Here is a 23,173-nt window from a genome sequence, read left to right as displayed (position 1 = left end):
TTTATTGAATTAATTTTATTGCATTTCTATTGTAGTAATTATTAGACACACGTGCATTTTTCTCTAAAAAAGTATTGTAAAATTAATGTCTGTGTCTACACCGTACAATTTTCTCACTCCTCACTCTACACTCTACACTGTACACTCTACACTCTACACTCCAAACTCTACACTCTACACTGTACACTCTACACTCTACACTCTACACTCTACACTCTACACTTGGGGGGGGGTGTTTACCACCCCCCTCTTCCCAGGGTGGTTATATCCTACAGGGATAACATAAAATGAAACATTAATCACTGATCCTCTAATTTAATTGGATATCGAGATCAAGGGTTTAAGATTAATATAATCCACACCAAATTTTCGACTTCTGTTCAAGTGATATTTAAAAATACATTAACTTGTTTTTTATATTGTTTATTAATAAAAATACTTAAAGGATGAGAAGGATGGTATTACAAAACAGACAATACGTTAGAACAAGTTACAACAGAAAGTCTTAAGTATAAGTAAAGTGATTTATGATTGTGATACAATCTTAGGGAAAACTCACTTTTGCAAACAGAATTTGTGCACGTATTTACATTTTGTACATTATAAACATCATGCACATTTCTCATAGAGAATAGAATATTTAGAGAGGAATTAAAAGAATTCTCTGTATGAATTTTTTCAGTCCCTTTCAGCCTGAAAGGGAGTTCAAAGTGTACAAATCATGTAAATGTTCACAAATTATATGCAGTAGAGTACATTAATACAGTATGTTCCCTAGACTATCCATTTCAATTTCGAATTTTTAAACTGTTAAATAAACTTTATAATGAATTAGGTGAATAAAAACATCATTTGATTTATAGTTATAACGGAAAATCATCGTTTGTAAAGTAGAAGGCATAGAGTCTATGTGAAATGATCATTGGTCAATTATGAAACCAGCCTATTTCATAATTTGGTTTTCTTTTAACAATAATTCTAGATTTTCTATAAAATGATATTCCAGGGCCCAAAAGGTTATATAGCATAAATATGTGAAGTACACCTGCAAGGCTGCAGTATGGAAACAGTACAACAAAATGGCCGTTTTACACTTTTTTCTAGTAAATTCCTCTCTATATATTCTATTCTCTATGACATTTCTTGATTTAAATTTAGATGTTTGTACAATAGTTATTTAAGCGCATCTCAAACGCATGTACAGTAAAAGTTCTGTGGTGTACAGTGTACATGTGTAGCCTAGTCCTGTGAGTGTCTACCAACCCAGTCTAGTAGATTAGCAATGTTTGTGTAGATCCCAGGATACTCAGCTAATCCACACCCCCGGCCCCAGGATACTATTCCAATCTACAAAAATACACCCAATACTATTTAGAAAATCTGAACAAAAATCTCCCCCCCCCCCTCAAGAATGCTAATCCAATCAACACAAATACATTTTAGAATTTTTAAATGAGTTAAATCTACGCAAATATTAACCCTCTGGATGCACACTAGAGTATTTATTAAATCCAAACACCTCTAAAATGAATGTTAAATCTACACAATAATGTATAATATACCCCTAGAAAAAGATGGGAGTCAAAAACCAAGAACCAACCCAAGATACAATTCCAATTTACACACCTGTACTGTACTGTACTGTACTAAACTGTACTCTACTTTACTGTACTATACTGTACTAAACTGTACTGTACTGTACTGTACTGTACTGTACTGTACTGTACTGTACTGTACTGTACTAAACTGTACTGTACTGTACTGTACTAAACTGTACTGTACTTTACTGTACTGTACTGTACTGTACTGCACTGTACTGTACTTTACTGTACTGTACTGTACTGTACTGTACTGTACTGTACTGTACTGTACCGTACTGTACTGTATTGTACTGTACTGCTCTGTACTGTACTGTACTGTACTTTACTGTACTGTACTGTACTGTACTGTACTGGATGCACACAAGTGTTCAAGTTTAAAATATAATTACCTGTACTGTTCTTGCAGATCCAGATATGAATAGCGGGCCACCACTGTCACCCTGATAATCAAATATATTTAGCTAGAAATAATCATATCTTTTGGCAAAATTTTGTATTTAAAATTTTCTCGTAAAATCAAAATTTATTTCTTGCTTCAAACTTTTTAAATCCCTATATCTTTAATTTTATATCGTGTAAACCTCAGATATTTTAAACTTTAATTGATGTGGTATGGTGTAAACCTTACATGTTTTAAACTTTAACTTTTTGATCCATTAAAATGCATAGTTTGAAACATTTAAGGTCAACAACATCAGGTTTCAAAGATGGGAGTATAGATATTTGTTTCTTGAAAGGATCTTAGTAATTGATTTTCTGTGACCCTTTATTCAAAGATAGCAACGCCCGATTTACACCGATATCATTTAAACTTTCATGTGAACACAAATATAGAAGATAATGTCGTTTTTTTCTCAAAAAATTTCTCGGCTCAAATTTCTTTATTGTTTCTTAAAAGCAAGAAATGCGTAAGTCACTTACAGAGAATCCACAAATGAAAATAAACAGTTTAAATCCGACATCCCCATCTTTGGTTTGTTTTATGAATTGGTATTTATGAAATGCTAACCTGACAAGCATCTCTATTTCCTCCTGGATACCCAGCACAGATCATATTTGATGTTATAGAATCCCGCCCATAGCTCTTCTGACATTCAGCTCTAAATAGTGGTCACCATTATCAAAATTGTTATAAAGATCAACATCATCATTATCATCAATGTCATCAATCATCATCATTAACATTAATGTAATATAAAGATCAGGATCAACTTCTATCATACAGCTCTAAGCAATCATCAACATTATAAACATTGTCATCATGATCATCATTACAATCCATCTTTTCAACGTTATAATTATGAATTATCATAAGAATTATCACTTAAATCATTATTCTCATCATTTTCTCTATTATTAATGTTTATCAACCTCATCATAACCATTAATAAAATAAAAGATCATGATTATTAAAGGATTAACCTTGGTATAATCTCGACGTCAACATGTTTCATAACATCACTGCCTGGCCCTCCTGTCTTGATATAACCCCATCCTGAATAAAAAACTCAATATTTCTTATGCATGATTTTTCAGGTTGAGTTACTTAACCTGCAACTGTTGCTGAAGCGCCAGTAAAGTCCTCTTTAGGATTAGGCAAGCAGATTGTAGAGATGAGATTGGGAACAATATCAACAGGTTTATCAAGCTTGATCAGAGCAATATCATAATCAGTAGTTACTTCACTGTACTTTATGTGAATCTTGATTTTTGATACTCCACGTTCGATGCTAGCTGTTTCGGTAGAACTCTATAATAATGTTTCAGATGAGGTAGGATTACCTATTTAGATCGGGGTGGGGGGGGGGGGGTGTTTACCACCCCCCTCTTCCCAGGTTTTATTCAGATAATCGAAAATGTTTGAGAGAGAATGCGTAAACTTCAAATTATCCAACTTTAGAATTTGGGACAAGTTTTGCAAAAGAAAAAAAATATGCATGTGCATAGGTGGGATAGGGGGCAGTCAAATAGATAGTCGGTGTTTCAAAAAACACAAATAGTCTATAACTTTGTTACTATTTGAATCACAGAGCTAAAATTTACTTATTTGAAAAGACAGGGTTTTTAAGAAAAATGGTGGGAATAAAATTTTCCATTTGTATCATGATAAATAATGTCTTTTTAAATAAAGAAAATGACCTTGAGATCAAAATCCCCCAAAGCAATTTTGATGCTTAGGACATCTCTGCCCCAAGAGACGCAATGTGCTGCTGTTAGAATCCACTCAGGGTGTATCAGAGATCCTCCACAAAACTGATATCCCCAGCTTAAAAATTAGACATGATTTTTTAAAGTATTAAAAATAATGTAAATGTTCAATTTTAGAAAAAATACTATTGCTTAGGTTGACCATCCAAAAATCGCCAACCACTGCATTACAATTGTTTACAAATGAAAATATATGCAGTTTGCATGGTCTCTCTTTTTATCTGGATAGTAAACAAAAATAAATGGTGAAATAATACTTATAATATAGCTAAATTTGCAGATCTCATAAAATGTTGTTATTTCTCATACAGCTTTGAAAACATCTTATGAAACCTGTGAGGGCTAAAAGTTTTTTTTTCAGAAATGGTCATAAAATGCTTTTATCAAAACAGTTGATAGGTTAATGATAGGTAAAGAAAAATGTTTCCACAGAGGAAAACTCATTAATATATTACGAGGATACATTAAATCTGAAATGATACCTGAGTTTGAGTGCCACAAGCCAAGGGAATTCTCCTGCAGTACCAACATCTCCTCCAATAATTCTATCCCCTACTCCACAATCATTGCTGTTCTTCCAAATCTTCTTTGGTGGCTTCTTTCTTCTGCGTTCAAGGCTGTCATTGCTGTTCTCAGATTCCAAGCTGTTTTCGTATTCCAAGCTGTTATCATTGTGAATAGTGGTATTAGAAATTACAATTGCATCATCATCATCTGTTCCGATTGCTAACAGACCCAGGTTCATTCTAAAGAAAATAGTAAACAAATATTCATAAATAAAAAAAATCAGTTTTACCTGTTTAGAACAAAGCTTCCAAAGTTGAATGTTGGTTCAGATGGAACCTTTTCCACCCCTTTTATCATCATGGAAGCTAGAGACGGGTCCAGATACCTGCTGTACAACCTTGGTTCATGAGGAGGTACTGGTTCCACTTCCGCTTCAGCTGTCTGTTCTTCAGAAGGTTCAATAACATCTTGTCTAGCAAGATCTCTATCATCATAGATAACGGGTCTTATTCCAGTCTTAAGATTTCTGTCCATTGCTTGATTTGCTTGTAGGTCCTCTTCTATCTCCCAGGTTTGGAGGGTTGACATGGGTGGGATGCTAGGAACAGTTTCTCTATCTGTTCCATGGGGCTTCTCTTGGTTTACCTGTCTTCTTCCCGGGAGGTCAAATTCATCCTTTTCTTTCTCCCAGGTCTGCTGGGTTGACAAGGGTGGGATGCTAGGAACAGTTTCTCTATCTGTTCCTTGGGGCTTCTCATGGTTTACCTGTCTTCTTCCCAGGAGGTCAAATTTATCCTTTTCTATCTCCCAGGTCTGGAGAGTTGACAAGGGTGGGATGCTAGGAACAGTTTCTCTATCTGTTCCATGGGGCTTCTCATGGTTTACCTGTCTTCTTCCCAGGAGGTCAAATTCATCCTTTTCTATCTCCCAGGTCTGCAGGGTTGACAATGGTGGGATGCTAGGAACAGTTTCTTTGTCTTTTTCAAAAAACTGTGACATTTCAAATGGTGAAATTGGAGGTGTTTCAAAACCAGCAGGATTCATTTTCGCAGACCTAAGTGGTGGAAGTGGATAATACGGATAGGTTCCCTGCTTTGTATCTCCCTCATTAACTTGGGCAGATTTTCGAAGAGGTTGTAAAGGATAAATGGGATATGTACCTTGCTTTGCCATCGCAAAGTTAATGTCTTTGTCACTCATTTTGGTGGATTTGTTTAAGTTTCGGAGTGGTCGTAGAGGATACATTGGATAAGTTTGCTTAGTCAATTTAGGAATCTTGCTGTCACTCATTTTAGCAGATTTGTTAAAACTTCTAAGAGGTTTTAGAGGATAGAATGGATACGTTCCTTGTTTTGTTGATTTAGGACGTGTCACTCCATTTTGACCAGAACCAGATGATTGACAGAGGTGAGCTGTGACAAGGAGCAAATATAGAAGCTGTTTCATTTTTCCTTCTCAACCCTTCATTGACCTAACTGCCTGAATTCTGCCTTATATAACCTGAACTTAATATTAAAGGTGGTCTTATTATATCAGATATAAACAGGGGTAAAAATAATAATATCAGTAAATTATTTAAACAATAAGTTTATAATATGTTTTACATTTTTGTACAAAAATTTATATCGAAATGACACAACCCTGTCCTGTATCTCACATCACCCTTGTTTTCGCATTTATTGCAACATATGTTGGAGAATAAAGTTGAGCTAGTTAGATTTTATTTTTAGATTTCTACCTAGAGATAGCATCAAGAGATCAATAATACCTTACACTGTATCCTAGTTTTCATTCGGACTAATCATATTGTCTGTGTATTCATCCTGACTATTCATCTATACTGTGCATTCATCCTGAATAATTCATCTATACTGTGTATTCAACTTGACTAATTCATTTCATGTACTATTCATCTACTGTGTATTCATCCTGACTATTCATCTATAACGTGAATTTATCCTGACTATTCATCTACTCTGTATTCATCCTGACTAATTTATCTTACTTTGTTTTAAACTTGACTAATTCATCCTATGTGTATTCATCCTGACTATTCATATACTGTGTATTCATCCTGACTATAATTCATCTACTGTGTATTCATCGTGACTAATTCATCTTACTTTGTTTTAAACTAGACTAATTCATCCTATGTGTATACATCCTGACTATTCATCTACTGTGTATTTATCCTGACTATTCATCTATACTGTTTATTCATCCTGACTAATTCATCTCATGTGAATTCAATTTTACTAATTCAGCTACTGTGTATTCAACTTGACTAATTCATCTCATGTGTATTCATCCTGACTATTTATCTATACTGTGTATTCATCCTGACTATTCATCTACCGTGTATTCATCCTTGTTATTCATCTACTGTGTATTCATCCTTGTTATTCATCTACTGTGTATTCATTCTGACTAATTCATATAACGTGTATTCATCCTGACTATTCATCTACTGTTTATTCATACTGACTATTCATATACTGTGTATTCATCCTAACTAATTCATCTACTGTGTATTCACCATAACTAATTCATCTACTATTCAGCTACTGTGTATTCATCCTGACTATTCATCTATACTGTGTATTCATCCTGACTATTCATCTGTACTGTGGATTCAACTTGACTAATTCATCTATACTGTGTATTCACCATAACTAATTCATCTACTATTCAGCTACTGTGTATTCATCTTAATAATGTCCTGACGGGATCTACTGTTTATTTATTCTGATTATTTATCTATTGTATATTCATCCTGACTATTCAACTACTGTGTATTCATCCTAACTAATTCATCACTTGTGTATTCATCCTGACTATATCTGAGTAAGAAGCGCACCGAATTTATACTAAAAATGACAACTAGTTTAATATTTTAAACATTACAGTAACTGAAGTTTTTTCTTTTCAGCCTTACATTTAATCATTATATATGTATATATTTGCTTAATTTGCGTAAATGATGTATAAAATGATCCTGTTTTTGTTACAGCGATAAATTGTGCAAAAACTTACATTTTTGAATACGTACACTTGATAAACTTATTAGGCGGAAATATGTCCTCTGAATTTATATATTAATACGTTGAAGTGACAAAAACCTGTAATCCCTTTATTATTACAGGGCAAGGTCCACAAAAAAAACCTGAAAATCGTTGCAGCGTACACACGAACCTGACTTCTCAAACTGATAATCCCTATTTTTACAGTTTTTAACAAAAACTTTGAAAAGGATTATACAGCACACTGCACCTGTTCAGCCATATTTGAACTTTTTCAAAAAATAACATGATTTAAACAAATTATGTTCTTATTTTTATTGAAGTTAAAATAATTTTCTTAATGTATAATGCATATTTTTTATAATTGTGACATAGCAATTAGAAATTTTGTTCTAAGCATTTTATAATTGTATTTATAATAAACATTCCTCGCATCTATTGATCACGCACCTCTGACCCTTCAGTTAAAGTAAATTCAACCTAAAGTCTGACCACGTCACCCTTGTTGCACCAGCTAGTCCTATTGAGTGTCTGCTTTACTTAACCAGTTTCCGGGCGATACAGTACAAATTGGGACCGAAAAGGTTGACCCGGCTCGGAAATTCAAACGTACTACGGCTGTCCGTGTGATGGCTATGGTGTAAGATAGAAAAATATATAGTTATGCAACTGTACGGAGTTTTACATTTAAAAGTAAAATTGGTATTTACATCAAAAACATATTTTCCCAAATGATAACACAAGACGGTTGGATATATTTATCGAATTTGCATAAGATTGTGCGATTTTTATGATAAGCGGGGTGGTTTGGTGTTTTAATGGATTTCATAATAGAGTGTAAAATAACTCCGGGAATGGAACTATTGGAACAACAATATTTCACTAAGCAATATATCATATTGACGAGAACTGAAGAAGGACTTGAGAAGGTCTATACTAACTTAAATTGTAATAATAATTAGTCAATTATCTTATTTCTATATATATTTTTTCTCTAAACTTTTAGGTGACCTTTTCAAGAAAATTTGTTAAAACAATTTTTTAAAAATTCAAAATATTTTTATTTAGTTCATTTCTATACATAACACAGTAAAATATTCTGTGTTTTACTTTTGAAGAATACAGATTTATATGTATGGATAGATAGATAGATAAATAGATTTAGTATTTAGTGTAGAATGTAGGTAGATAGATACACAGATAGATCGTTAAATAGATAGAGTATTAGGTAGAGGAATAAAAGAAATGTAAGAAATGATTTAGTATTTAGTGAAGCATGTAGAAAGATAAATATAGATAGTTAAGTTGATAGAGACANTGGGCCCGATCGGTTCAGCCGTTTTGACGTTTATTGGATACAAACAAACAAACAGACAAACAAACAGACAGACAAACAAGCCAAATTTATATATAGATGAAAGATAGATGGATAGATTTATTATCTAGTGTAGAATGTAGAAAGATATAGATAGTTAAATAGATAGAGTATTAGGTAGATAAAGAGGAATTAAAGAAATGTAAGAAATGAAAGATAGAAATGTAGAAAGATCCATATAGATAGTTAAGTTGATAGAGTATTAGGTACATAAAGAGGAATAAAAGAAATGTCCTTGAGTTACTAAACGAATCAGACAGAACTCAACATTTTATGGGCATGGTTTAAAAAGCATACAAAAAATCATAAACATGTTAGGAATATTATGACAGAATATAAAATTCAAGGGTTAAAGGGTAAAAATGGCAGCGCCCGATTCAGAACGATACCCTTAAAAGCTTTGTGTCTGTTCAAATATAAATTAGATATCAATGTTTATAATTTTGAAAAACACTTTTATTATAACGATACCCTGTCTTAATTTTTGGGCAAATATCGCATTATAAAAATCAAACAGATAGATATATGCAAAACAGGATAGAATTTGAATGCTCACGCACCTCTGATTCTTTAGTAAAAGTAAATTCAGCCTATATGAAGCATCAAGTCTGACCTGCGCAACCTTGTTGCACCGGCTAGTCCTGTTCATTGAGCTAGGTACAGTACATATTGGGACCGAAAGGTTGACCCGGCTCGGAAATCCAAATGTACTCCGGCTGCCCGTGTGCTAGTCATATTGTGTATAATATTGTTGCAATGCGATGGACAACATTGATATAAAAACGGTCGATATATTTCCATAGATAAATAAATTAACATAGATAGCTTATGTACGCAAAATCACCAAGAATTGTACAGTCCGCGAACTCATACTTCTAGGGGTCAAAGTGTACTTCGATGATAAGCGGGGTGGTTTGGTGTTTTAATGGATTTCATAATAGAGTGTAAAATAACTCCGGGAATGGAACTATTGGAACAACAATATTTCACTAAGCAATATATCATATTGACGAGAACTGAAGAAGGACTTGAGAAGGTCTATACTAACTTAAATTTCTCTCTACAGAACTCATGTACACCACAAGTACTCAATGACATAAGAACAGCCAATGTTCACAACCGACCTAGTTAATCCATATAACAGGAATATCTTTATAACATCTCTGTACATTTATATCTTTCAAGATGAAAAATGTCGTCTTATGCGCAATCTATCTTTATCTATGTATATTTCTAGTGAAAATATTTTAAAAATCTACCTAAACTTATATTTAAGTTAACAATTTCAACATTCTTAATCTTTTTAATCATTATTTACTTTATTTATAAATAAACATTAGAACCTAAAACAGATCATTGAGTTAACAACATTTAAAGTAATTTATTTGTGATGGATAAAGATAGCATGGAGAAGAAAAGAACACTTGTCATTCAAGAAATATGTTTGCAACACTGCATATTGTAACCTAACCTGAACTTTAGAAGTTTTAACATTTATATGCGCTTTTAACCTTCAAATCTTGAAGGTGGAATTTAGGGGGAAAATATTAGGGTTAAAAGTCAAGCAAAATGTTGACATAGAAAATTAGAAAATAGATTTCAGAGTAAGATCAAAACGGATCTCTTTTGCATTAAATGGAAATTTTCATTTTAACATATATATATTCAACAAATGAGTTTTCAGATAAAAAGCCAATACGTTAAGTTGATTACATTTGACATTTTTTTTTACATCTTGCAATTTTAAAGAACTCTCATTCATGCTCTGTGTCACGTTTCTATTTTTTTAATCATTTAATTTTCATCATCATCTAACAGTAAAATATATTTTATTATTTTTTTTAACTTCCTTATACATGGAAATGTAATTTTTAATTTCAAGCTAATTTTAATTATTATTATTAAGTGTTCTTTGACTTACCCAAAAAAGCAGCATTTTCGTGTTTTTTCTCTAAAAATTGATTATTTTAATTGTGGATTTTTTAAAACAGGAAGAAACAAGTTTAAAGTTTAAAGATAGAAAACACTACGCTATCTTCCTTGATTGTTAATCCTCAGATTAAGGTACCGTTGTGATTCGGGCATACAACTTTTTAAGTTGGGATCATTTAAAATTATTCTTACATTTATTTTAGTATTGCAACAGATAAGTTTCTCTAGTCGCCTCTTTCCTTTAACTTATATTAACTCCTGTAGACAGAGAAGGAGAATGTAAAAGAATTGAGTCTTTGCCACAAACTGTGATTTTCTATTCCCTATATCTTTGCAACCGGCCCAATACCGTAGACCTTTCATACTTCAAACTTAGATAAGTTTATAAAGATAAAGGGATTAGAACTTTTGAGTTGTAAAAACTCAGTTCCTTAATGTGACATCACTATTTACTAGTATACTACTTTGGACATTGTAGCTCCTACCAATTCAGAACATTTATATTCTTCTCATTACGTAATCAATACGAGATTGAATATATGATTCAAAAACATTAAGATTTTAATATACTTTAGTTTGATGTGATATAATACTAACTATACTGCGCACGTATCTTTTATCTTCGTTTTGTGGGAGACCCAACCAAATATGGTGTCTCCAATGAAAATCTGGGGTCTCCAATGAAAATCTGGGGTGTCCAATGAAGATCTGAGGGTCTCCAATGAAAATCTGGGGTATCCAATGAAGATCTGTGGGTCTCCAATAAAAATCTGGGGTCTCCAATGAAAATCTGGAATGTCCAATGAAGATCTGAGGGTCTCCAATGAAAATCTGGGGTCTCCAATGAAAATCTGGGGTGTCCAATGAAGATCTGCGGGTCTCCGATGAAAATCTGGGGGTCTCCAATAAAAATCTGGTGTCTCCAATGAAAATCTGGGGTCTCCAATGAAAATCTGGGTTTTCCAATGAAAATCTCGGGTCTCCAATGAAAATCTGGAGTTTCCAATGCAAATCTGGGGGTCACCAATGGAAATATGGGGGTTTGCAATGAAAATCTGGGGGTCTCCAATGAAAATCTGAGAATCTTCAATAAAAATCTGGGGTCTCCAATGAAAATTTGGGGATCTCCAATAAAAATCTGATTTGAGATTCGCGTTTTGTCCTTTTTCAATAATATTGATTTGAATCTAAAAATTGTGTTCTTTGTGTGAGAAAAATTTATCAGAATGTTTAGACTACGGAATAAATCAACGAGTTAGTAAATACAACAGTTAATGATTGATTTGAAAGAAAGAAAGAAAGGGGTTTAGTACTTCACAAATCAGTTAGTCAAAGTGCACTTGTCAGGAAATCAAATTTTGATTTTTTTTATCTCCGTCTGTATCACTGCACTGCAATTGGTTGGAATTCTGGTCACGTGATACGGATCGACATATAAATGATAGTATACATTATATCCATTACGAATTATTAAATTCAAATGATAACAGAAGCACACCTGAGTTTTTCAGGCTCCTCTGGGATATCGTAGTTTTCGGATTGGTTGCGTATTTGCTGAATATGATCTGTTTAAAATTTAGAATCTTACACCAAATCTTACATATAAAAGTTTTGGTTTAATTTTCACACAGTTTTATATCAATTTCTTGAGACAGGAACATCAGGTAGAACTCTTATAGGTCTTAATCAACTCCTGAAATCTCTGTTTGTCTGTTTTGATGTCCTGCCGATGAACCCCTGGACCGATTTGCTTGACCGACTTGTGTAAAGAAAAAATCCAGTGAAAGCTGGTTCCCTAAATATGATAGTTTTTAAAACTGATTTTCTTGCATATAAAACCATTCTTAACTCGTATATTAATCTTCAGGTTATCTTATCTTATCTATATCTGTATCTCTGTCTATTCATCTATGTCCTTTCATCTACCCATTTATCTATCCATATTTCTATCTGTCCATATATTTATCCATCTTTCAATCTATCTATCCATTTATCTTGGTATCTATCTATCTATCCATCCTTCTATCTTTCTGTCTACCTAACTATCTATATATTTATCTATCTATCAATCTATCTATGCTTGCAAATTTATTGATCTCTGTCTATAAGTGTGACTACTGCCTACTGCCTGATATATCTACGTTGCTTTGATTAAACAAAGCTCTTTGTTTTCTACACCTTGGGTATATATTAAACATGTTTACAAGATGTCATAGTTAGTCATATTATATATCCTTTCATTCTTTAACCCTTTCTATCTTTTTATCTATGTATATATATATATATTTACATTTATTTATCTATCTATCTTACACCTTAGATATATATTAAACATGTTTACAAGATGTCATAGTTAGTCATAATATATATCCTTTCATTCTTAAACCCTTTCTATCTTTTTTATCTATATACATATATATATATTTCCATTCATTTATCTATCTATCTTACACCTTGGATATATATTAAACATGTTTACAAGATGTCATAGTTAGCCATAATATATATCCTTTCATTCTTTAATCCTTTCTATCTTTTTACTTAAGCATATAGATATATATATTTACATTTATTTATCTATCTATCTTACATCTTGGGTATATATTAGACATGTTTACAAGATGTCATAGTTAGTCATAATATATATCCTTTCATTCTTTAACCCTTTCTATCTTTTTTATCTAAGTATATATATATATATATTTCCATTTATTTATCTATCTATCTTACACCATGGGTATTTATTAAACATGTTTACAAGATGTCATAGTTAGTCATAATATATATCTTTCCATGTTTTAATCCTTTCTATCTCTCATTCTGTCTATCTAGCTATCTATCTATCTATCTATCTATATATCTATCTATATATATATATCAATTTATCTATTTTATAACTAAAAGCTAATTTAAAGTATAGTCACAATATACCTTACTTCATACTTTACTAAAAATCTATTTTAACAAAATTATGTTAAACTTTTAGAAGGAATTTCAGAACTACTATTTTTACCATTTTTTTGGTTTGTCGCCTTTCGATGATTTCTAACATCATATACAGTTTGTAATAATAAGTTTGAATGTGCAAATGATGCTAAATAGTATAAGATTTCAAAGAATATTTTGTGCTAACCCAATATACAAAAACCAATGAGTAGTATGAGGTACACAAAAAAGTTGAAAAAGTGTTCTATTGTTGTTGTTTTGTTAACCTTAGAAATAACAATTTGTTAGATTAAACAAATTTAAATATTCTCAAGCCTCATGTTTCAAACACCTTTTTTTATCTACTATCACTTTTTAGTATCTTTTTTATAGTTCAGATTTGAAGTCCATTTGTTTAATTTACAGCTAAATAGTCAATTTTGAGAAAAAGAGCGTAAAAAGGCTCCCTGAGTCGGGCTAATTGAAGGGAGGAAAGCCCTGCATCTAAAACGTCGAGGAACATTTTTTGTTGAAAAAAAAAGATTCAATAAAGACGACATTTTTTCCGCTTTATTTTAAAAATACTATTGTTAGAATTAAACGATGTGTTTTATTGTTGAAAAGTTATTGAGAATAAAATTTGATTAAAAACAAGAAAACAATATTAAATAATCTATGGTAACATTTTCCCGTGTTTTTCCAGGGACGCTTAAAAAAAAGGTAGGCAAATTTAAAATTTGGATCGAAAACCAGCATTGAAGATAATATTACTTTCACCCTTATAGGAGAGTTTACATATTATGAATGCATGTACTTCAAGAGAGACTACTGATATTGTAGACGTAACTGACACAACCTTTTAACCTTTGTACAAAAAAGGATGAACCATATTTTTTCGGGAAAAAAATTAATTTTTAATCCTCTTTTAATGGGCAAAGAAATTGAGTCTTTGCCACTAACTCTGATTTTCTAATCACAATATCTTTGGAACCCAATGTCGTAAACCTTTGATATTTCAAACTTATTATTATTTGATCTAACAAAAGTCATAGTTTGAAATTTCAAAGGTTTACGACGTTGGAATCCAAAGATATAGTGATTAGAAATTCAGAGTTTGTGGTAAAGACTCAATTCCTTTATGCTACAGGCACAATGCAAGTTATTTCTAGAATTCAACATCAAGGTTTGACGTAGAAAAACGAAAATGTCTTCCTCATTAAAACGATTAACGATGCAAGCCCTCACAATGTATTCTAAAAAGTTTGTCGACTATTGGTTTGCCTGGGATAGACTACTAAAAACCAGAACAAAAGGTTGAATAGTCGAGTAGTAGCACCTGCTCAAATCTATCCTAGACAANTGCGTATACAAGAATATAAATAAGATTATTTTTTGTAGAAATATATTCATCCCTGGCTTGAAAGCAATCATAGGATGGATGACAAGACCAGAAATTGTAAAAATCTTCTGCCTTGAACCAATTTTCAGGGCGTGACACTTTAATCCAGTGCAGAGGAGGGGAGGATAAGGGGCAAAAGGCAAGAAAGGGGGGGATGAGGGGCCCTAGGGGGGGGAAGAGGGTTATTCATGAAAGGAATCAGGTGTCATTAATTTAACAAAAACGCGGAAGTTAGTTTTTAAATTGCGAATTTCCTAACAAATTCATCTAGGAAAATTAGCATGACCACGTGCCATAAAATTCCTGAAATTTAGTTTTTGTCTAAATTTTTATGTTTATTTTGGTGCCCCTATAAAGGAGGCATAATGCGACACCTTTCTGAACTTTTCAATAAAATAAAACATGGTTTCCTTAGAATCACTTTGTTCGTAGATTTCACTTCTTTGCAGCGTTAAAATCACTTCGGAGAATACAGGCCTGGGCGCAGTATAATTTATAGTTGTGAGATAGTCGTTTTTGCCACAAAATTCACGGATTTTTATCACCGCCTTCCCGGATTTTTTGCCGTATTTACGCGCATTTGTGGAAAATTGGCTGAAAATTGAAGTTTAAAAGGCGAATTAATACCTAGTTTGTGTTGAGCTTTATTATTATTATTATCTATTGTAATTACAAATATAATATAAAATAATTAATTTAGTTTTATTAAAACAGGGAATACAGGAATACCGGGATTGTTTAAGGATTGTTAATCTATTGGAATACATAACACTGTAAACTAGACAGAAGAAGATATGCAACATATGGTATACCTTTGTGAACTCATAGCTCCTCTAGGTTTCATGTTATGCACAAGTACGAGAAAAGAATATTCATTTAGTTACACATTTCTAAAATTTTGTTCTTCTCAAAAACTCTTCAAGGTTGGAGTTTTGTTTGAAAACAAAAAAGATTTCAATTATCTATCTATCTGTCTTTCTATCTATCTATCTATCTATCTATCTATCTATCCTATCTATCTATCTATCCTATCTATCTATCTATCTATCTATCTATCTATTATATCTATCTGTTCCCTGGTTAACACTGACTAATGTCCGGATTAGATTTGACCGTAATTTTGGTAATTTTGGAACATTACCACACAACTGTAGACAATAATTCTACACTCTTAGATAAATAGATTAGATAGATAGATAGATGGATAGATAGATGAGTATAGACGTTGGGGGGCAAATACAACATTTAAACCCAGAACCACAGGTGGCACATTATTCCTTGTCAATTCAACGGAATATTTAAGAAAAATTATTAGAAAAAAATATTTTTTAAGCTGTATTATTTAGATCTTTTAACAATTGTGTTTTTAGTGATTATATATCAATATACAATTATTTTTACGGCTGTCGTTGATAATGGGTAATTCAAATCTATCTTTTTTCATTACCTCTAGTTAGCTCTATATTTATAGACAAGCTAACCAGCTTGGAAACATTTTTTAACGTCAAAAAGTTTCGGGAAAACTTAAAAGAATGTTTAAACCTTAGATTTTCTACATATTTTAACAAGTAATCTTTGTTTGTTCGTATTTCCGATCATAACTCGAGAACTCCTTGACAGATTTGTCTTAAATCTTTAATTCACCTCGGTAGAACCACTGGAATGTTCTTATCTTGATTTAAGAACTATTAATTGAGAGAATAGAATTTTATAGATTATTTTATTATTCAGGCAAAGTTGGGTTTCCACGCTAATATATTATTTATGGACAACATTCATTGGGGATTTAATCGTACATTTTTACAAATACAAATTTTTATCATAATTTTTATAATTGTTTACAAATAGGGTTGAGAATTTACTTTTTTTCACCGGTAAAACCCTTTTGTTGCAATGTGCAATTTATTTCTAGAGCTTGGTGTGTTCCTACTTTTTTAAAAAGTTCTTTAACTGTTTCGTTCGTTCCCGTGAAAGAACGATCGTTTCCAAGGAACGACGCCTATCACTACTTATTACTTGAAATGGTATGCCTCTAGGATAATTAACACTATAAGTTTAAATTTGTTCAGAATTCCCTAGATCAAAATACTACTACTTCTGGGAATTGTAACATTTTTCATTGAGATTAATACAGGGTTACCCCCCCCCCCAGAAAGTAGAGACATGGACGACGACCTTGAACATTAAATGTGTCAATTCAAGATTAAATTTTACCTTTCGCCAGAAACTAGTTTAAAATTTCATAAATTATAAATTCTATGTAGTTATGTTTAGAGTCCCATCTTTTGTGGATATATAACCCTGAATCTTTATCTAATTCGGATTTGTATTTGGTATCGTAGTTATATCAGAAATACAGGCTAATGCGCAAGGTTATAATGCAAGGAAAGTTGTTTCAGAGATGTTCGTATCTTTTGTACTGCAGTGTATTGTCTCTGGGCGGTAATATAAACACAAGATGGGTGTCGAAGCCTGAAATGGGATCCATCCTTCACATAAATAATCAATGAAATATTCTTTTCATAGGAAAATATGTCAATTATCAAAATTATCAAAATTTAATGCTTTTAACCTCCGATCGGATACTAAACGAACACTGATGCATCTTGTTTACAAATTCCGCCCAGAGAGAACTGTTTTCAATATGTACGCAATATGTAACCTTGCTATTGCGTAGATTTTCCTTAAAATCCTTATATTTGTTGATTTAAAAAAGACTTGAGTTAGATTTCAAGTTAATCCATGCTGTCTGATCTATTTACCTGATATATAACTCCTTTCTAATTTTACTTTTCTCTAAGCTTAAACACGCAAACTGTACACGCAACTTTCAATTGTTAGATAATTACAGGCTTATCTTAGGTAAAAGGAGAAAAAGAGAAGGAGAGGGGAAATGGTATTGCAGATTGGAAAATTCGAATGGAGTGAAAATGAAATAAGGAGTAAAGATATTATTTTGGTCCAATTAATTATATACTTTCGGAAAAGTAAACGGAAAAAATCGGATAAATTTGCGCGTAAAAATCGGATCGATTTGCGCGTAGAAATATGACCTTTTTAGTTTTTGAAAGAATTTGATTGGTCGAGGGGTGGAGTTAGGGGGGGGGTTGCATGAAAAAAAGATTTAGTATTGATTTTAAAATATTCAATCTGATGTTATACAAAACAGATATAATCATTTACCCGACAATTACTGTTAAAAGTAATGAGCGGAAAATTATAGGATTTTTATCATTATTCAATTCTAAAAGCACACCCCTTCCCTCCCCCTACTCCCCATTCCTTCTTTTTCCATTCTTATATTTGCATTTTTTTCCTTTCACTTAATTTGTTTTTGTTGTTAATTCATCTTTCCCTTGAACCTTATCTTTATTCCTCAGATACTTATTATTTTCAGAAGCTGTCTTTCTTCCCTTCTTTTCTTCCTTTAATCTTATCTTCTTCCATTGTTCTTATTTTTTCCATTGTTTTTATTTTTTCCATTGTTTTTATTTTCTCCCATTGTTCTCATTTTCTTCCATTGTTCTCATTTTCTTCCAATGTACTTATCTAATTCACTTGTTCTTATGTTTTTCCGTTAAAGATAATTTTCTGCATATTTTTCTAAATAATTCTGCGCATCTATATATAAATTTGGCTTGTCTGTCTGTCTGTTTGCATCCAATAAACGTCAAAACGGCTGAACCGATCGGGCCCAATTTTTTTGTGGGACATCTAGGGACCCCAGGGAAGGTTTATGAATGATCAAATTTTAAATATTTGTCTCCATCAAAATTCGATCTTCATTAAATTTTTTAAAATTTTGAAAATCCACGAATTTTTTTGTGAAAATCCGCGAATTATTTTTGTTTTGTTTTACGATGTACACAAAGAGAACATGTTCACAATTAATTTAGAAGATGGGCGCGAAGCGCCCTCTAAGGCTAGTTTTTAATATTTTTCTTCATTTTTAATATGCTAAATATTTTTGGTTTTCTTCGCTACATATTTCTACTTTTTCATTTTTGATGTGATCTTTTTTTAACATATTTACTTTCATAGTATTTCTTTATTTCTTTTTGCTACATATAACAAAATATATAATAGATTATGTTTCTCATTCAATTTTGTTCTATCTCTCTATCTATATTTCCTGCACCACTTAGTAATACTGTTTGTCTAACTTGTTAAATAAAGCCAATAAGTAGTTTCTTGCTTCGCCAGATTACACAGTTTTTTCTAGTAGTCCAGAAGCCGTGTTTTTATTCCCTCTGATAATTGAACAAACCACGGGGAGGGATTCGAACCCCGCAAATACAGGATAATACCAGAGGCAAAAACCATTACGAATTATGACGAATGGCCGCGGAATACTTCGGAATTTAGATAATTTCAAAAACAATCAAACAAATCATTTTTTTTTCTTTTGAGCTAAATTTGTATTGTATTTTTAGCTTTGGTAGATTTACAATTTTCCGAAATTTACGGTGAACACTTTCGAATAGGTTTTTAGCAAGATACATTTACCACTGCTTAAAACTACTATAGTATTTCAGTATCTATCTATCATCTTCGGACAGGGTGTACAGATAAAAGTGGAATTAAAAGACGACATTAAGATTGTATCAGAATTTCTATTTATTTCAAAGACTGCATCACAAAAAAAGGTTTATGAGCGTCTAAAAAGCTTTTCAAAAGGGGGTCTGACTTTTAAAATCTGAAATATAACAAAATTATTAGATAAATAGGAATGCAGTTATTTTTTTTTATAAATTTAAATAAATTTAATGCAGTTAAACCAAGACAAAGGAACTGATACTATAATTTTATTTTCAACACGATGTTGTAATTTGTAAACCTTATATTTTTAAAAAAGTTGAATAAATGAGATGAAGATTCATAGTCTGAAATAGCAACGGTTCACAACATCAGGTTGCAAATAGAATATACAAAATTGCAGACCACTTTGGTCAAAAAAGATGAAATATAAAGTGGTTACTTGAATCCTGTTTTGTTTTGGACACCCTGTATCGTATCTATCTATCTATTTTACTATCTAGAAAACCCAAAGATAAAAAGTTAACCTTGAACCTCTTCTATATTTATCACTGGGTTAACTCATAGATCACGCTAAGCCTTAAAGGGACAGTAATCTCAATTGACCCTCAGACATGATCAGTCTAATGTTTAAACGGTACTTTTGTTAATTGAACATCCCACTTCTTTTTTTTAATACTAGGTTTTAAACGATCGGCACAGTTATTAAGTACTATGAACTAGTTAAAAATATATGTTCTCTGATTTATTTTCGCATTTGATATTATCTTCGATTTCTCCTTGAATGTTTAAAAACCAGGGAATAAGAATAAAGGGAAGGGAAATGGGGCTGGTCTGGTATGAGAAAGCCAGTCGCACTGCTTTGCAAACGAGTTCGGTATTACACACGCATACTCTATTGGTACAGACACACAACATGACTACAGTCAAGGAAATTGCAGAACAATGTCGTCAATTATAATTAAGCTTGAATAACTAGTAGTTTATTGTAAACTTTAATCAAATTATATTCTTTGCATGAAAATTTGACTTACATTGTTGACTTAAAAATAAAACTAATATACTACATGTATATTAAACTTATTTTTAAGTAAAAAATTAGCAATAAACATATGTACTCTCCTAGACTGTACACATACCGAGATTTTTATGTACTGTATACTGTATATACCTTGCAGTACACGCATTCGGTTCGTTTTTGCTTACACACACTCTTTTGATACAGACAAACATACATAACGTGTCACCCCCTGTTAAAAAAACAAATTGAAATTTCCTCCCATCTTAATTTCTAAAAACGTTGTCATTAATTAACATGTAGTAGTGTTATTCACAAAGAATGAATAATTTAAAAAATCTTCGAACCTGATAAAATTACGATCTAAATAGTCTGTGGGTATTATTTAAAAATTGTTGTATTTTGTAACTAAGAAGCAAATACAAATCTGCAAAGCCGTCTCTGAAGTTTAATCTTTTTTTGTTGTAAAACACCCTGTATAAAAAGCTACAGGGGTCAACCTTATATTTTATGATGAGATAGTGCATGCTCACCCGTTAAGCTAATCAAATAAAGGGGTAATATAAATTATAACTCCCCTTTTTATTTGGATCATAACCTTTATAATGTATTTTTGATATTTCGGTTGAAATTCGTGAATTTGCCTAATTAAAGTAAAAATAAAACAATAAACCGCGTGGATCTATTTACACACTTTTTATACGCACTTTTTGCTCTGCGTCAGACAACAGTTTTACTACCAACAGTTGGTAAGGTTTTTGCGTACGCTAAAATAAACTATTTGCAAACTATTTGATGGGAAATTCTGTTTGATGAAACAATTTTGTAATATAATATCATTGATATTATAATTTTTTTTGTGCATTATGTGTAATGCATATTGTTATTATAAATAATTTTTATTTTCATGTAAGTTTATTTAATAAAGAAAAACGCAGGGGTTCTTAATAATTTTCGTAATTCTAAGTGACTCTACAAAAAAGTGACATTTTCGATTTACTTTGCCTGCATGATCAAGAATTTATGAGATATTCCTGTTTATTGCTTTCAACGTTGATTATTTTTAATTGTGGTTTCTCTGAAAAAGTGACATCAGCGCATTTCTTCTGTATATATTTATGGGAGAAAATTATCAGAATTAGCAAGAAAAACGATGATATTTTCCACATTATTGATGATCAGATAAAGGTTTAACTTTAGAGGGGACAATTGTGAACTGGGCATGGCCCCTTTTTTACATACTGTGTCACTTGAAATTTTAACAACCGTTTTTTAACACTATTTGGCCTGGTGTGGGGTCTATTTGATCCTCCCCCGCCCATCTTTATGGTGTTTGAGCCAGGAAGCTCAAATTTTCTGGCTTTTCTAACTAAAACTTGACCCTCACTTAAGGTTAGAAGCTGGGCTTTTTATACCTACTGCTTGAGTCCTCAGGCATACTGCCTAAATGCCTCATTTTACCTATACCAGACTAAATCTATATTTAGACCTACTTCCAGTCATTAGATTTCAACATTTTATAGCTCTTTGGAAAGCTTTAAACAAAAGTAAGCAGATTGGACAAATTTTGCAAATATTTTTGCATATTTGAATTCACTGGGTCACGGGCTTGTAAAAAATGTATAATTTGTTGCAATTTGCACATTTTTTGCTTAATAACTAGATTTCGCAATAAATATTTAGATTTTTGCTAATTTGCCATTTTTTTGCAGATTATTTAAGTAGAGCCCAAGGGCAATCCAAAAACGTATCAAATGTTATAGATTTGTATCACAAGTAGAAAAGAGAGGGGGGGGGTCCATTCAACCCCCTCCCCCCAGGCAGCCAGATATCAGGCTAAATAGGGTTAAGACTAATGATATCTTTGCATTAATGATAACAACGGTTTGAAAAGTTTACTTAAGATATACGAGATATCAAAGATATCCAAGCATCCTGTTTAAATCTAAAATACACTCATTATAAATAAGAAAGTTTTTATTTAGAAAAATAGACATTTAAATAGACAAGTAATAAATTTAACAACAACTCAACGACATTTCAAAACTGACCCTGTCTCAATAGTTGAAATAAAGTTTTCAAATATGTGTAATTTACTGAAGGGCCGGATATAACATGTTTCACGAATGAATCTTAAGAATGAAGAATACACCGTATGCTCCGTAAAATTTGCGACTTCAAAAAGCTATGTAACCGTAAAAAGAGGAAGAAGAGGGGTTATGNGTGTCTAAAGTAAGCGCATTAAACTGTGGAGTAAAAAATTTGTTATGCATTTTGCATTTAAAAAACAAAGTTAGAAGTTTTTAACGTATTTGTTAAATCAAAAATACAAAATGTGCTTTAGTTCACCCAGTGTATGTGTACGTGTAAACATTTGTAACTATTCTCATTTCTTTTAACTGCAGGGTGTGGTGTTCTTAAATTTCCCGGATTTGTGAAAAGTTTGAACAAGAGTTGTGTCCTAATGATGATATTTGTGTAAAGGGGAGGCAGCCAACCAACAAATTAGGTTCGCCATTTTTACTCTTTTTATCAACACACACGGAGAGGGGTAAAACCCGACCAGGAACTTAATGTACCACCGCTGCTGATAGGAATTTTGAAGCAATACGTATCAAAAACAAATGTAGATGTAATTTCAATAGAGCTTCC

General features: G+C 32.0%; 1 protein-coding gene across 1 annotated transcript; it reads right to left on the bottom strand.

The window, feature by feature from the left end:
* Positions 1–1,087: 1,087 nt before the first annotated feature.
* On the bottom strand, positions 1,088–7,510 carry LOC111701744 (uncharacterized). Its single transcript, XM_023473153.1, has 10 exons — positions 7,480–7,510; positions 6,085–6,169; positions 4,606–5,821; positions 4,292–4,555; positions 3,741–3,867; positions 3,153–3,351; positions 3,024–3,096; positions 2,611–2,701; positions 1,991–2,041; positions 1,088–1,347 (listed from the first exon to the last, which is right to left on the bottom strand). The coding sequence occupies exons 3-10, from the start codon at positions 5,760–5,762 to the stop codon at positions 1,240–1,242; spliced, it is 2,070 nt and encodes a 689-aa protein (XP_023328921.1). The 5' UTR covers positions 5,763–5,821; positions 6,085–6,169; positions 7,480–7,510; the 3' UTR covers positions 1,088–1,239.
* Between the last annotated feature and the right edge of the window lie 15,663 nt (positions 7,511–23,173).

This window comes from Eurytemora carolleeae, unplaced genomic scaffold (genome assembly GCF_000591075.1).
Source record: "Eurytemora carolleeae unplaced genomic scaffold, Eaff_2.0 scaffold228, whole genome shotgun sequence".
NCBI lineage: Eukaryota > Metazoa > Arthropoda > Copepoda > Calanoida > Temoridae > Eurytemora > Eurytemora carolleeae.
Note: the sequence above shows the minus strand (reverse complement) of the source record. Positions and strands in the feature narration are given on the sequence as shown.

Excerpts from the sequence above, each read along its gene's own strand:
- LOC111701744 (XM_023473153.1), bottom strand. The coding sequence starts at position 5,762 with ATGAAACAGCTTCTATATTTGCTCCTTGTCACAGCTCACCTCTGTCAA. Across the intron at positions 3,352-3,740 it reads TGGGGGATTTTGATCTCAAG|AGTTCTACCGAAACAGCTAG; the intron begins GTCATTTTCTTT and ends ACATTATTATAG. Across the intron at positions 2,042-2,610 it reads GAAATAGAGATGCTTGTCAG|GGTGACAGTGGTGGCCCGCT; the intron begins GTTAGCATTTCA and ends TTTGATTATCAG.